At 41.9% G+C, this 15,491-nt stretch overlaps 1 protein-coding gene across 1 annotated transcript in view; it reads left to right on the top strand.

The window, feature by feature from the left end:
• Vwa8 (von Willebrand factor A domain containing 8) overlaps nucleotides 1-15,491 on the top strand; it is a 360,138-nt gene that overhangs the window by 165,731 nt on the left and 178,916 nt on the right. Inside the window, exon 17 of the mRNA XM_021181216.3 lies at nucleotides 5,398-5,513. Within this exon, the coding sequence (XP_021036875.1) occupies nucleotides 5,398-5,513 (116 nt within the window). The remainder of the gene's footprint in view (nucleotides 1-5,397; nucleotides 5,514-15,491) is intronic.

A 15,491-nucleotide genomic window follows, 5' to 3' on the forward strand; every position in this document is an offset into this window, starting at 1 on the left:
CCTCACTGCCCTCTCCTCTTCTCCCTGTAGCCCAGTCCCCATCCCAACTTCATGTCATTATCACTGTAATGTTTTCCTCCTTTCCCTCTCCCCTATATAACCCACTGTGTCCAGTTAATGCTGCCCATGTGCACATGGCTTTAGGGCGCCACCCACTGGGCCATGGGCAACCTACCATGGGCTCCACCATTGAAGAGAAGACTTCTTTTTTTTTTTTTTTTTTTTAAGATATTTTCTTTATTTATGTTTCAAATGTTATCCCCTTTCCTGGTTTCCCCATCTGAAAACCCCTTGTTGCCTGTCCCCTCCCCCTGCTCATCAACCCACCAACTCCCTCTTCCTGGCCCTGGCATTTCCCTACACGAGGGCATAGAGCCTTCACAGGACTAAGGGCCTCTCCTCCCATTGATGACCAACTAGGCCATCCTCTGCTACATATGCAGCTGAAGCCATGAGTCCCACCATGTGTACTCTTTGGTTGGTGGTTTAGTCCCTGGGAGCTCTGGGGCTATTGGTTAGTTCATGTTGTTGTTCCTCCTATGGGACTGCAAAGCCCTTCAGCTCGTTCGGTCCTTTTTGTAGCTCCTTTATTGAGGACCCTGTGCTCAGTCCAGTGGATGGCTGTGAGCATCCACTTCTGTATTTGTCAGGCCCTGGCAAAGCCTCTTAGGAGACAGCTATATCAGGCTCCTGTCAGCAAGTAATTGTTGGCATCCACAATAGTGTCTGGGTTTGGTGACTGTATATGGGATGGATCCCCAGGTGGGGCAGTCTCTGGATGGCCTTTCCTTCAGTCTCTGCTTCACACTTTGTCTCTGTAACTCCTTCCATGGGTATTTCATTTCCCCTTCTAAGAAGGACCAAAGTATGCAGAACCCTAAAGAGAAGACTTAATCTCTCTCAAGTGGCTGGCTGTCAGTTGCCAACAGCTCCTCAGTGGGGTGGCTCTTCATGAGTCCCTCCCCTTTATGCTGAAGTGTTGCTTGGCTTGATCTTGTGGAGTTTTGCTGACAGCCACAGCTTCTGTGACTTCCAGAATGCAGTGGCCCTTCACACCCAGAGGATGTTGTTTTGTGGCAGACTTCATCTATTTCTGCCTCTTGGAATCTTACTGTCTTCTCTTCTACAGTATTCCCTGAGCTTTGGCTGGGGAGCAGGATGGGAGAGTGGGATGGAGGGAGAGAGAGAGAGAGATTTCTGTGATTAGGGTGAGGTTTCCACTAGTTTATGAATATAAGAATATTTAGAAGCCAGGTTGACACTATGTGCTCCTAACAAAACAGTAGTAGTAGGGACTGTGAACTTCACAGCCTGAGTTACTGGCCTGCGATACAATACCAGGTCTGAGTTCCCCAGTGTTAAGTCCAGTTACAACACAGCTGTCTATGTCATAATAGTCATGCCATCATTGGGCATGTCTTACAGGCTGTACATCAAAGCTTTAGGGGGTCACAGCCAGGCGGGACTGTTGATGGCTTTTCTTCCACTCAGTGTTCAGAGCGTCTTCTGACATATGAAATGGAGCTAGCAGGCAGTCTTCCCTGCTCTTGGACATTCTAACTAGTGCTAGGCTTGGAGCATCTTCCTCTGTGTTTTCCTCTCCTCGATGGCTTTAGGACTGTTCCCTTGCCCCCATTAGATTTGCTAAGATGTCACATTCCCAATCATTCTTTTCCAAGTCAATGTGAATCAGAGGCATTTTCCTTGCCATTTTATTTCTGTCTTCCCCTCTTGCCTCAAGACTCGCATAGGGGTAATGATCTTAGGTGTGGTAGACGTGCTTTAGGCACATTCTGTTGCCTGTTTGCCCCTTGGGTTTCGTTTGTTTCATTCTCTGCATCTGTTGACTCGGGATCTTTGCTTGCAGAACAGTAGGTATTTGGCAGGTATCTGATAGAGCAATGAATAGATGAGTCTTCCATCTTGTCCATGGAGTGATCCTTCGCAGTGAATTTCCAGACCTCTTGCTATTCACTGTTTGAGGAACCCATTGCCTTCGTGCATAGATGGACAACATGTTTACTGTGCTGCTGGTTCTGTGACTCCGCAGCCTTGCCAGCCTCTCTTCCTCAGCCTCTGCTGAAGCCCCTGGGCTCTGCTCATGCCTATCTTGGCGCTGTCTTTAGTTTTAGCGCACATTAAAATGCCTCTTCTTTAGAAATGCCTAGAATGTGTGTTCTCTCCATTGGCTTGTTCCTCTGGGCCTCCATTCTGCTAGGTGGCTATCTCTGTCCCCTAAGCAGAAGCTACACGTACCTCCCAGTCTGCTTTCGTGACACTAGAAATTCTCACCCTACTGACCCATCACAGTTGCTTGGGGTTTATTTTTAGCTCTCCAACTAGTACTTTAACTCTCTACATCTGGGGCTTGTTCAGTCTTCTAGTCTGACTTTCTAACTGGAACCTGACAGATAATAGATACTTAAATCCTTGAGGAATGAATGGAAAATTAATTAATTAATTAATTAATTAACAGTTTATTAAGAGATCATCTCTAGGCTTCTCTCCTGGCAGGGCTTTATATATAGATTATAGATATAGATATAGATATAGATACACACACATACATATATATATATACATATATTAATTCTTTAAGAGAAAGAAAAGAAACATTATTTTTGTTCATGTCTCATGAGATCTTTTGTATTTTAAGCAGTTGAAGGTACTCATAATTGTGCTAATATGAAAAAACCGTTGTGTGTGACTTTAACTTGCATATCCATGGTAACCAAGGAATGTACTTCACAATCTCACCTTCCTTTCTGCAAGATAAAATTGCTGTTAGAAATTTGATGTTACAATGCTACATACACCAGGACTTTTTAAATTAAATTCCATTCTGAATTTTTAATTGACAGTCTGAAAGCTGGAGTTACTAAGTCTTTTATTCAACACAAAAATGGGTCACATTATGCTTAGCCCCGGTGTTTTAAACAGTAGTGCTATTGTAAAGAATTCGGTGCTGTCCAGTGAAGGAATTGTTCTTCAAAGCTGTATGAAACTTTCAGGGTTTGCTGGGATGAGATATAAAGCCCATGTGATATTAGCGTACAAGACTGGGATGTTGGGTCTTAGGAAGTTATATTTGTTTATTATTAAACTGTTGAAAGACTCATGTTAGGGTGCATTTCTCAGACCTTGTGTGGGTGAAATAGGAACTTTTCATGGTCTAAGATATTAAAGCTGGGAATCCCTGAATGCTCTGTTTTCCTTCACTGGAGTAAGTACTTATCCACAGCTCTGCCTTCTTCCTCATAGGCCACTTAGCAGGTATTCAGGTCATTTGCTGCCGCCTTTCTTCCATCTTGGTGTCATAACCTTACTGTAGGACTTTGTCTTCTTGAGGAAAGACCAGTGAAGCAGCATCTGCTTCCAGTCTCACTTGTCTCTGTTCTTTTTTCTACACTATTGCCAATCAACTTAGACCTCAGGATGAAGTTCTGCTTGTAAGAGCATCCCACAGCTTTGAGGTCAGAGTCATTTCTGGAGTCATTGGTGGTCCAAGGAGTTAGAGAGCGGGCCTTCTAGAAGCATGGCTGGCAGGCAGCTCATGCTCAACAGGGCTGTATCTTCCTTTTGCTTTCATGCCTTTGTCCATTTCTCCTGCTCATGTGGCTGCTTTAAGCCACATTTGTCAGTGTTTTGCTTTGTTTTGGCTTATTTTAGCATTAAATTACATGTCACTTTTAATTAAAATTTATGGTTCTTTATATTTAAACATTCTCTATGTCAAGAATGCACATTGACTGAGAACAAGGGTTCACCAAGTCATTTCCGTGTAAATGAGTTCTTTGAAACTTGTCTAACAGGGGAAAAGTGTTGGTGCTGTAGCTGTTGGTCCTGAAAGGCTGTGTGACTCATACCATAGCCGAAGCACAGCACTAGTGGCAGCAGAGCCATACCTCATGGAGCTGTGTGATGCTTGAGGATGGGGATGCTGGTGCTCCTCATGCGGGTTTCACGGAGGTCCCCTCACGCAGACACATCTTAGGCATGTTCCCTTGTCCCCTCTGAACCCCGTGGTACTTCCTCTGTTTCCTCTTGCCGCTAAGATGCTCAGGGCCACTCTGCCGCCCTCTTCCCTCTTTGTTCATTCGGCCTTAGTGACCTCTCAGAGGTCACAGAGCTTCAGAAGAGCTTTATTACACTGCCTGAGCCTAAACCATGCTGTTGATCTGAGTTGTAAACTAGGTCAGTAATAATTTGATTCATTACAATTGTGTGGATCTTTGTGAGTGTGTGAGGCTGCTTTCATTGTAAGGGGGCCATCTGGCTCATCTGTTACTTTTTGTGCATTCCTATCATCTCTGTCATTTGTGGGGTACCCCCATCATCTCTTATTTGTAGAGTGCCCAATTATATCTGTCATTTTCTGGGCACCCCATAATCACTCAATTGGGTACCCCATTGTTACTTATGTGGTAATCTCTGTCAGTTGTCGGGTACCCCATTGTCTCTGTCGTTTGTGGGGCACCCCCATCCTCTCTATCATTTGTTGTGAACCTGTATGTAATGTCTGTTATTTTGTGAGTAGCCCTACTTTTCTGGCCTGTGCTAAGTGCTATAGAATCATTCTAGAATTTAATCCTCAGAACAGTTTCATAAGGGAAGGTGCTGTTCATGTCATCTTAAAGATGCAGGAACAGACTGGAGAAATCATGTCCTTAGTCAACATCACATGGCTAGTAAGAACCCGACTTACCTAACTTTAAAGTCGAGCATCAAAGCTTTACTGTGCTGCCTGCCAAGAGAATTTAAAGCACAGGTCAACAGATACTCTGACTTTCCTGGAGCCTTGGCTCTATGTTAGCAACTGTATTACTGTATTACTGAAATTAACAACTGCATTAGTGCATTACTGAAATTTGGGGCAAATGTAGGAAACAAAAAAAGGAACTAATTCCAACGGTATTAAGAAAAGGGTTCCAGTAGCAATCTGCCTCTGAGGTGATAAACTGGTTGACATCCTTATGGTCAGCAACCTAAACTGCCCACGATTCCTTTTTTGTATTTCAGAAACCACAGATTTGCTTAGAGGTCTGAGTTCAGAATATCTTAACAAGTCAGCTGTGTGAAGAAGAAAAGCAAGAATAGTCCATTGTACGTAAGGGTTTTGTGAGGCAGGTGTGACCTGCATTTAGAACAGCCTTTTCTCCTCTACTCCCTCAGTTAAATTTAATTGATAAATGCTTTCTATAGATTAGTAAAACTATCCTGGAGGCTATTTTAAATATAAAATGGATTCTGTTCATTTTTATTCATAACTCATTCCTTGCACATATTTAAATTTGGCCTTGTCCCTCAGGAATAGTGAATTGTACGGTGACATCTATCTGCAGGGGCATTAACAAGTTGAAGTGGAACTCTTAGCAGGCTGTCTTTGCCTTCTCATAGGCACAGTCCTTGGCAGCCTCGCTTTCCACCCGTCAGCTCTTACGGATCTCTCGCCGGCTCTCGAAGTATCCCAGCGAAAATCTTCATGATGCCATTACCAAAGCCTGTCTTTCCAGGTAATTCTGTTCCCCTTTTGCCAGAGTTCAAATCCCTGACCCTTGGCTAGAATGGTACCATAAGCTCAGTTAACTGTCTCTGTTCAGTCTGTAGGAGGTATTGTATTAACCATGTACCTGGCTCAGCCTTGCTCTCAGTTATTAGAACATACTTTGTAGTTTCTCAGGAATAAAAGCAATTTTAAGGATGGTTTAGTGGTAGAGAGTGCCCTGAGTGCAGTCAGTAGTGCCAGAACATAAAATAAGAACGAATTAAATACATTTCCCAAGTGTTTCATGAATGAGAAAACTAGTTGGGTCCCACGGGAGTAAATAGTGTGCTTGTGGTCTGCGTGGTCGTCACAGGTCTTCTGAGGGAAGTTTCCTAAGAATTAGGATTGCTGCTTCCCACATTGGCTCTGCAACTTGTTGTCTTAATAGTACCAATCCTGTAGCTACATTTTATAAGACTAACATTTTTTCCTGTATACTAAGAGTTCATGTATCAGTTTGGAAGTGATTATAATGTGCATCGCTTGCAGAATTTTCTTACAAAATCATGTTTGTATGAAATTATTTTAAAAAATTAATTTTAAAAGATGGAGAGCTAGCTCAGTGGTTAAGAACACTTGATGTTCTCACAGAGGCCCTGCATTCAGTTTCCAGCCTCCAAACGACAGCTCGCAGCTGTCTGCAACTCCAGTCCCAGAGCATCTGGTGTTCTCTCTGGGTTCCGTGGGCACCAGGTGCACATGTGCACACAGATAAGAACATCCATACACAGTAAATAAATAATTTTAAAGAGAATATATTCTCTAAAAATATATTCAAAGATTAATAACAGTTCCCAGTAGGCAAAGTTTTTCTTAGATTATTTTATATATTTTCATATTTTAGCCTATTATTTTTAATAATATTAGTTATGCTTGTTGTCTATTCCTTGACAAGAGGAATTAAAGGAGACGTGTTTGGTTTAGGGAACTTTGCAGTTGTCCTTTGTGCAACTTTTCTTGTAAATGCCTTGTGCTATGGCTTCAATTCTCTCTGTGATCATCCAACTAAGCTCAGACTATCTGCAGTGGAATTCCTTAAATAGCCCATAGTTATAAGAGATATCATTCTTGTGTTTTAAACAGAATAATATTAGACTTCTAAACAAGTTTCGAAGCAAAGAAGCCTCAACTGCATATTTTAACGTCATAAGCTGCAGAGAGTACAGACATCTATCCTTGTTACTTACAGCATAGCTTGTTTGGGGCAGGACTTAAGAGCAGAGATGCAGATCCTCAGTGCTAAGCAAAGCAGGCAGTTTAGAAGACCAGGGAAAATAGTGGGTATTTTAGACGAAAATAATCACTACTACCTGTAAGATTCTTTGTTTAAGAAAGTAACAGTATATCAAGAAATAAGAACTAATCAAAGAAATAAAGAAAGATCAGCCAGGAGAGTAAATACAAAACAGCCTCAAGTAGCAAGAACGTGGAATGGGAAAGGTGAAAATAACGCAGATGTTCATTGACTATTGAGTAGATGAGTTAGATGGGAGGCGTTTGTGACAGGACTCAGCAGTAACACAGAGGAAGTAAAATGCACTGAAAGTATGGGCTGTGGAGAGTAGGGCAGCACACACTGCCGGTGTTCTACAGCCTGGGCACTGGGAAGCGGGGCATTGTGGGTTTGCCCTTGGGATGATGACTGACTATGCTACAGCCTGGGGGATTAGGAAGCGGATGGAGCATTGTGGGTTTGCCGTTGAGTAAGCAAAATGTTCTAAAATCATTTGAGATGATGGTTGCACTACTGTGAACACAAAACAACTGAATCATACACTTTTGGCAAATTGTGTAGGTGGAGATTTTGCATCAATAGAGCTACTATTAAAATAAAATTAAAGTTAGACTAGAATAAGAAAAAGCTGATATTATAGCTGCCAAGGATTTAGTGCTAGATTTTAACGAGCAGAATCCGAGGGTCTAGATGTGTGAGAGAGAGTGTCTTCAGCAGTGCTCCTTGCTGTAAAGTGGTAAAGTAGACATGTTTGCTGCCGTTTTTGACTGAAGTGGTTTTGCTCATGTAACCAGAGAATGCTGGAACTTTGTGGGGGAGAGAAAGCCTGGTATATAAAAGCCAGTGCCTGTGTAGCCTGGTGCACGTCTGAGGTCTGTGCTGACGCTGTCTTATTAGGGTGAACACCGCAGGGTGCTATTTTAAGTTAACTCGTTCAGAGTTTTGAACAACTGTAGGCTTCATAGAGCAACCCTAGAGCCCAGTATGCATCAATACTTTACTACCCAAGGTATTAAGCAGGTCATCCGAATATAAGGTCACATTGGGAGGGACTTAGGTCACATTTGGCTTAGCAATTAACAGCACTGGCTGCTCTTGCAGAGGACCTGGGTTCAATTCCCAGGACCCACATAGAGGTGGCTCCTAACCATCTGTAAGTTCAGTGCCAAGGGATCCAGCAGCACCTGACTCCTGTGGACGTTAGTGACATAAGTGGTAAACAGACATATAAGTGGGAAAAAACACTTGAAAAGTATATTTTTTAAGTTAAACTATACTTGAGAAACAAATTATGAAGGAACATTGATAAATAGAACTCCAGGAACCCAACATAATTGATTTCCCAGTGAACATACTTCAGATGGTGTTAACATTAGGAAAGCCAGCAAAGGAGACCTGGAGTTGTGGATTTGAGAGAAAAAGTAAACAGAAATGTGTAACAAGATTTTTGAAATAAGATTCCTACTGGGCTATGAATAGTAGACCCAGAGCTGTAAAGCATTGAAGTGGGTAGGAGCTAGCACAGCAAGTTGAAGAGATGCAAAATGAATGGTTGTTGGTAAGCAAGACATAGCAGGAGAAAAACTGAGATCCACCTAATGGAACTTTTGTGGGGTTTGGAGGGATTAAATCCAAAGCCCGGTGCATACTAATCTAACCCCTATTCAGTCTTTGAATAGAATAAGAGACAGGAATTATTCCAGCAGATTTTAACTAAGAGTGTTCTAGATCAGTAAGATGTGAGTTTATAGGTTGAAATGTGTCAGGTCCCAAATGGGGCAGATTAAGCAAATTCCCGTGGTGTAATGATAATACTCAGCAGTAAGGACAGTCCTAAACATTTCAAGAGGAAATCTGCAAGGAGACAAGGGTTATCCGTAGAACCTGAGAACAGCCACAGTCGATTCCAGAAGAATTAGATATATCTTCTTAAGTTTCTGTGGTATACGTGAGAAAAAGATTTGATAAAACCTAGTTCCCCAAGCTTCTGGACACTGTCAATCGGGCAAAACGGCAACCAACAGATTAGGAAATATGATCTTTACCAAGCCTAATCCAATAGAGGGCTAATATCCAATATATACAAAGAACTCAAGAACTTAGACTCCAGAGAGCCAAATAACCCTAGTAAAAATAGGGTACAGAGCTAAACAGAGAATTCTCAACTGAGGAAACCTAAATGGCTGAGAAGCACCTAAAGAAATGTTCAACATCCTTAGTCATCAGGGAAATGCAAATCAAAACGACCCTGCGATTCCACCTCACACTAGTCAGAATGACTAAGATAAAAAATTCAGGTGACGGCAGATGCTGGCAAGGATGTGGAGAAAGAGGGACACTCCTCCATTGTTGGTGGGATTGCAAGCTTGTACAACCACTCTGGAAATCAGTCTGGCGGTTCCTTAGAAAACTAGACATAGCCGGGCGTGGTGGCGCACGCCTTTAATCCCAGCACTCGGGAGGCAGAGGCAGGTGGATTTCTGAGTTCGAGGCCAGCCTGGTCTACAAAGTGAGTGCCAGGACAGCCAGGGCTACACAGAGAAACCCTGTCTCGAAAAAAACCAAAAAAAAAAAAAAAAGAAAGGAAAGAAAACTAGACATAGTATTACCTGAGGACCCTGCTATACCACTCCTGGGCATATATCCAGAAGATGCTCTAACATGTAATAAGGACACATGCTCCACTATGTTCATAGCAGAACATATTTATAATAGCCAGAAGCTGGAAACAACCCAGATGTCCCTCAACAGAGGAATGGATACAAAAAATGTGGTACTACTCATTTATTAAAAACGATGACTTCATGAAATTTGCAGGCAAATGGATGGAACTTGAAAATATCCTGAGTGAGATAACCTACTCACTGATGGTATGCACTCACTGATACGTGGATATTAGCCCAAAAGCTCAGAATACCCAAAATACAATTCACAGACCACATGAAGTTCAAGAATAAGGAAGACCAAAGTATGGGTACTTCAGTCCTTCTTAGAAGAGAAGAGAGAACAAAATACTCATGGGAGGAAATATGGAGACAAAGTGTGTAGCAGAGACTGAAGGAAAGGCCATCCAGAAACTGCCCATCCAGAACCTGGGGATTCATCCCATATACTGTCACCAAATGCAGACACTGTTGTGGCTGCCAAGAAGTGCATGCTGACAGGAGTCTGATAGAGCTGTCTCCTGAGAGGCCCTGCCAGAGCCTGACAAATACAGAGGTGGATTCTCTCAGCCAACCATTGGACTGAGCACCGGTTCCCCAGTGGAGGAGTTAGAAGGGTTTGCAACCCCATAGGAAGAACAATATCAACCAACCAGACTGTACCCGCCCCCCAACCCCAGAGTTCTCAGGGACTAAATCACCAACCAAAGAGGACACATGGAGGGACCCATGGCTCCAGACTCATATGTAGGATGGCCTTGTCAGGCATCAAAGGAGAAGAGGTGCTTGGTCCTATGAAGGCTTGATGCCCCAGTGTAGGGGAATGGGAGGGCAGGGAGGTGGGAGTGGGTGGGTCGGGGAGCACCCTCATAGAAGCAGAGGGGGGAATGGGATAGGAAGTTTCTGGGGAGGGAGTCAGGAGAGGGACTAACATTTGAAATATAAATAAAGAAAATATCCAATAAAAAACCGGGGGAGGGGGGAGGGACAAACAATACAGTTTCCCAACTATAGCCAAACTCCTCTTAACCCTGGAATATTCTTAGTACATCATGGATAAAAACAAAGTTCTTCAACTTGATAAAGACTGCTGAATTGAAATTTACAGCAAACATTTCTCATGGTAAAATACTTGGTATATTTCCTTCAGCATTAGGAGGAAATGAGTATGGTATCTTCACCCTTATCCCCTGTGTCTGCCCAAGATGACATGATCAGTCACAGTAAAAGTATTCAAGGGACAGTCATGTAAATTACTAGAACAAATAGAGTCTAAGGAAGTTCCTATGTTCACAGATCGATGGCATTCTTGTACTCTTGCTGACAAGAGTCAGTCAAATAAATGACATGCTATCCTTCTGTGGAGAAAAGAATCAATCTATTGATGGTTGTCAGAGGGAAGCTCTCCTTATGGCTGCATAGAAGAGATTCATTGTTATAAAAGTGCCCTCCCAGCAGTCTACATGTGCATAGTCAGAATCCCACAGTTAATAGTGAATTTGACAAGTGAGTCTCTGGTTGGCATGGAAATAGAAATCTCCAAAAATAGCCTAGGAAAATCTGAGTTTATGTGATCAGATAGTGTCTGTTGTGTAGCTGCATTCTTCATACCATGTTACTGCAAAGAAACTGAAACTATAAAAGCTACCGATTTGTAAAGCTTAGTGAGTGTGAGCACATCATTATTAATGTAGAAATGGACAGACATGCCAACAGAGTGTTAAGACTAACACTATTCACATTGTCTTATAAAAAAGGAAAATCTGGTCATGTACCCAAAGGAGTGTAATCTACTGTGGAAACTGAAGCCAACACCTAGGAGCATGATTGACAAAGCTGATGGTCAAGGGTGGACAAGCACCCAGAAAATGACTAATTAGAAAGGAAAAGAACTGTGCCTGCATAGGCAAAGGATTGACTAGGCATATACGTGGAGAATGAGTGATTCCAATGCAGTTAACACTTGGCAGGATCTGACCTTATTACTGATCAGGCCAGCGAGCATGCAAACAGTCCCAATGGTAATTCCACACTTAAGGTTTTGGTAATAGCCTCTGAAGTTTTCTGGAATGTTAACATATTTTAGAATTTTTAAATGTTTACTTTTTACTCCCTTAAATAGATAATTGCATGTGATAACTAGTATTTCCAGTGTTCTCAGAGGACCACAGTAAAAGTCTGTTTTCTTTTTGGTTTTTCGAGACAGGGTCTCTCTGTGCAGTCCTGGCTGTCCTGGAACTCACTTTGTAGACCAGGCTGGCCTTGAACTCAGAAATCCGCCTGCCTCTGCCTCCCAAGTGCTAGCATTAAAGGTGTGTGCCACCACGCCCCTCAAAAGTCTGTTTTCTTATCACCCTGGAACCCTTTGAAAATGGGTCCACCACCTGTCTTGTCCACCCATCATCTGTTGCCCTTAGCAAGCCTACAGTGGGGCTTCATCATGCCAGCCACAAAGGAACACAGAGGCAGGAAGGAACCAAAAATTATTGGTGCATGCCTTTAATTCTGCACTCGGGAGGCAGAGGCAGGTGGATTTCTGAGTTCGAGGCCACCCTGGTCAACAGAGTGAGTTCCAGGACAGCCAGGGCTACACAAAGAAACCCTGTCTCGAAAACAAAACAAAACAAAACAAAAGATTATTGGTGCATGAAGTGGGTTTTCCTTTCTTAATAACCTCTTTTCATATTGAAGCAATGAAAGGGACTGAATTTTATTGAGCCTTTAAGACAAAAATGAAAAGTTTCATAAAATACCTGTGAAGTACTTATTAAGCAGATAAAAATCCAGAGAAGCCAGCCTCGTGCTGGGCTATCTTTTGTTCATGCTCCTCATCTGAATTACTGTGTAGTCCTTCACTCTTTACTCTGCATATGACTCCAGAGTTGTAACGTACAACTACATTATTTGGTGTCTAGATACTCAAAACCCAGGGCTAGAGCAAACATTTAGAGTCTCGGGACATACACAGTTTGAGTTCTAAAACTGTCTCTTTTATAGAAGGATGAAAGGCCACCATATATAGATTTCTAGTCCACTCTGTTATTTTCCATTACATTGACTTATGCACTTCTGAATAATTTTGGAAGAAATGATCCTTTAGTGGTAAAATATTGGATAGAGCTGTAAGAATCCAATCAGAAATAAATATTAACTATCTTGGAAAGTGAAGTAATGAAAAAAATTATTCCAGGCACCAAAAACTGAGTTACACACATTGTTTTTTAAAAAAAAAATTCCAGCTGGGTGTGGTGGCACACGCCTTTAATCCCAGTGCTCGGGTGGCAGAGGCAGGAGGATTTCTGAGTTCAAGGCCAGCCTGGTCTACAAAGTGAGTTCCAGGACAGCCAGGGCTATACAGAGAAACCCTGCCTCGAAAAACCAAAAAAAAAAAATTCCAAATGATATAAAATGAATAGTATGTGTATAACGTTTCTACTTTGTAAGTGGTTGTATAATTAATTTAAAGTAAGCCTGATAACTAATTACACCCAGTGTTTATCAACGTGACATTTTTACTGTCTCCAGGAATAGAGACTGACTGCCGAGAGACCGCTTTGTCTTAAAAACTGATGCTTTTTTTTTTTTTAAGGCTGTGTTTAAAAACTTCTTTGGGCTTCTCTTAGTTAGGTTCATTAACTGTAAGTCTACTAGATCTTAATAATTGTATTTAAAGGCCTTTGGAAAAACACTGAATTCCATTTGTAGAACTGCCTAAACTTAATACCTTGGAGCTTTGAAACCATACTAATAAATTGCACTTATAACAAATAATCACAGATTACAAACTACATTTACCAGGTAGACTAGACTATATGAAGTCTTATAATACCACTTGAAAATTATCAGTTCCAATCACCAGTATAAACTAATTTCTTATACATTATAAATAAGACTCTTTGATATCCATCGTGCTGCTAAAGCATGTTATATCACTCTTTCAACAAGGCGTCCCTGTGAAGCTGGCTAGCCCTTATTGCTATCTTTGTGCCTCAGACCACCCATTGCCAGCACTACTGCAGTATAGGTCCTCATCTGTTCCTTTAGACCTAGTATTAATATCTCTCTTCTCAAGTCTTCTATCCTCTAGTCTTTGGACAAGACCAGAAGTGTTCCCATATAGGGCCAGCCTGAGATGTGTTAGTAGACACTGTGGAGATCAGGGGTGCCAAGAACAGCAGACAAGTCAAAGCTTGTGAGTGCTAGGTATCAGTCCAGGTGATCTAACAGGGAATGGTAAAAAGGCCCAGGAAGGGCCCAATATTCCTAGGCTCGGGGGCAACTATGAGAAGAATGTTGTGCATGATGCCAGGTCAAAAGCTCAAGAAACAGGATGGAAACCCCATAATGGGCTCAGTAGATAAGGTGGGGGCTTGGTTTTGAACAGCAAAGCCGTGATCTAAGACATGTGATGACTTGTCAACTGGTAAGATAGAAACCTAGAGGTATGTAAACGTCCCCATGATCTTATAGGACCCAAGGGAGGCAGTAGGTAAGACACAGTGTCAGGTCTGTGGCTCAGAGTCTTATGGGGACAGGGACTCATAATCCCCCTAGTCCCCCAGTATTTTACACTCTCATTCACATGCCTCTGGTTTATGTCAACCTTTGTACTATTAGGGGTTTGTTCTCAAGTCTGAGGGAGCATGTGCAAGGTTTAGTACTATGTAAATCTAAATTTGGATGGTGTTTTCTGCACTTGTTTATTTGGGACACTGCATTACCTGATGGTTGCTTTATACTAGCACAGAATAGGCAATCACTGACTGAAGATCCTTCCTGTGAGTTAACCGGGATCATAAATTCTAAACATAACTTTGTGCAGAAGGAAAACTGCAGCAGACTAACCCCCTTTTTTGGGTCTCCTATCTGTGCAGAACGGGTCTCTGATGGCAAGTGGGTGAAGGAGTCAGCGAATGACAAACAAAGACAACACAAGAAAGTGTGTTGTATCTGAGTGTAATTTTTCAAATCAAGCATCAAACTTTTTATACAGAAGAATAACAAGAAACCAGGCGAGACACATCCACCAAGTTACAGTAACACAAAGCAAAAGAAATGTATACATCAAAAGATGGTGGGGACCAGGCCACTTTAACCACTAAGAAGGGAGCTAGGTTTAATGCTAGTCTATTGTTAAGCCCACCACCAGGGGTTCTTAGTAAATGCCTGATTTATGCTGTTTCTTTGAACCTAGTGAAGAAACCTGTCTCTGGGGGATTCCCTAACTGTTTCATGGTAAATCCACCTATTCCTTAGGCCATTCTGTATTCCCTTGTTTGGGTGAGACTGGCTACTGTCCTAAGTAATCTCTCTGCAGACTAGCCCTGAGCTATTCTAGCTCCGTTCTTTGTAATGCCTAATTAGTTTCACCTTCTCTGCTAGAAGTAAATTTGAATGTTACTGAATAGGTATCCTTCTCACTGAATTCCTACTGAATTCCAGACTTCAAGGATTTTCTAGGACGTTGGATCACTGGTGGAGGCTTACCTATGTCAGAATTCAATCTTTAAAGGCACTTATAATAAAACAATACCGAAAGAGAACATACACCATACTAATGTGGGAATAGGGCATGAATATACGGGTTATAGAATTCCAAGGTTCCAGGAGGCTGAGTTTCCATGCCTTGTGAGTGCTTCCAGGCCTCTTGGCCTGTCCAGCAGACTTCACTGGAGTGGGTGTAGCAGAAAACTGTTCCAAGCCACAGTGCCTACAGTGTCTTTGTAGTTGAAGAGTGTCTTGTCGCACACAGATTGTTACTTTGACAATAAAATAGGTAGAAAGAGATTTCATAATGGAAGGAAACACAAAAATGAATGATCTTTCTGTAATTTATGTTTAAAAAGTAAGGAAAGCCACGTTAACCTACTTCTGCTGATTTAAGTTTGTGATTGCCACCTTAGAGCAGGCTGGAATATTGCTGTTTTATTTACTTAGGAAAAATTTGATATGCCACAGTATACAATTACACAATAAACAGGAAGTACACAAAATACCAATAAGTGAATATTGGTATTACATATAAGCTTAGTTATTAAAGATTACAGTA

This window comes from Mus caroli, unplaced genomic scaffold (assembly GCF_978045245.1).
Source record: "Mus caroli unplaced genomic scaffold, Mus_caroli_1 scaffold_12, whole genome shotgun sequence".
NCBI classification, from domain to species: domain Eukaryota; kingdom Metazoa; phylum Chordata; class Mammalia; order Rodentia; family Muridae; genus Mus; species Mus caroli.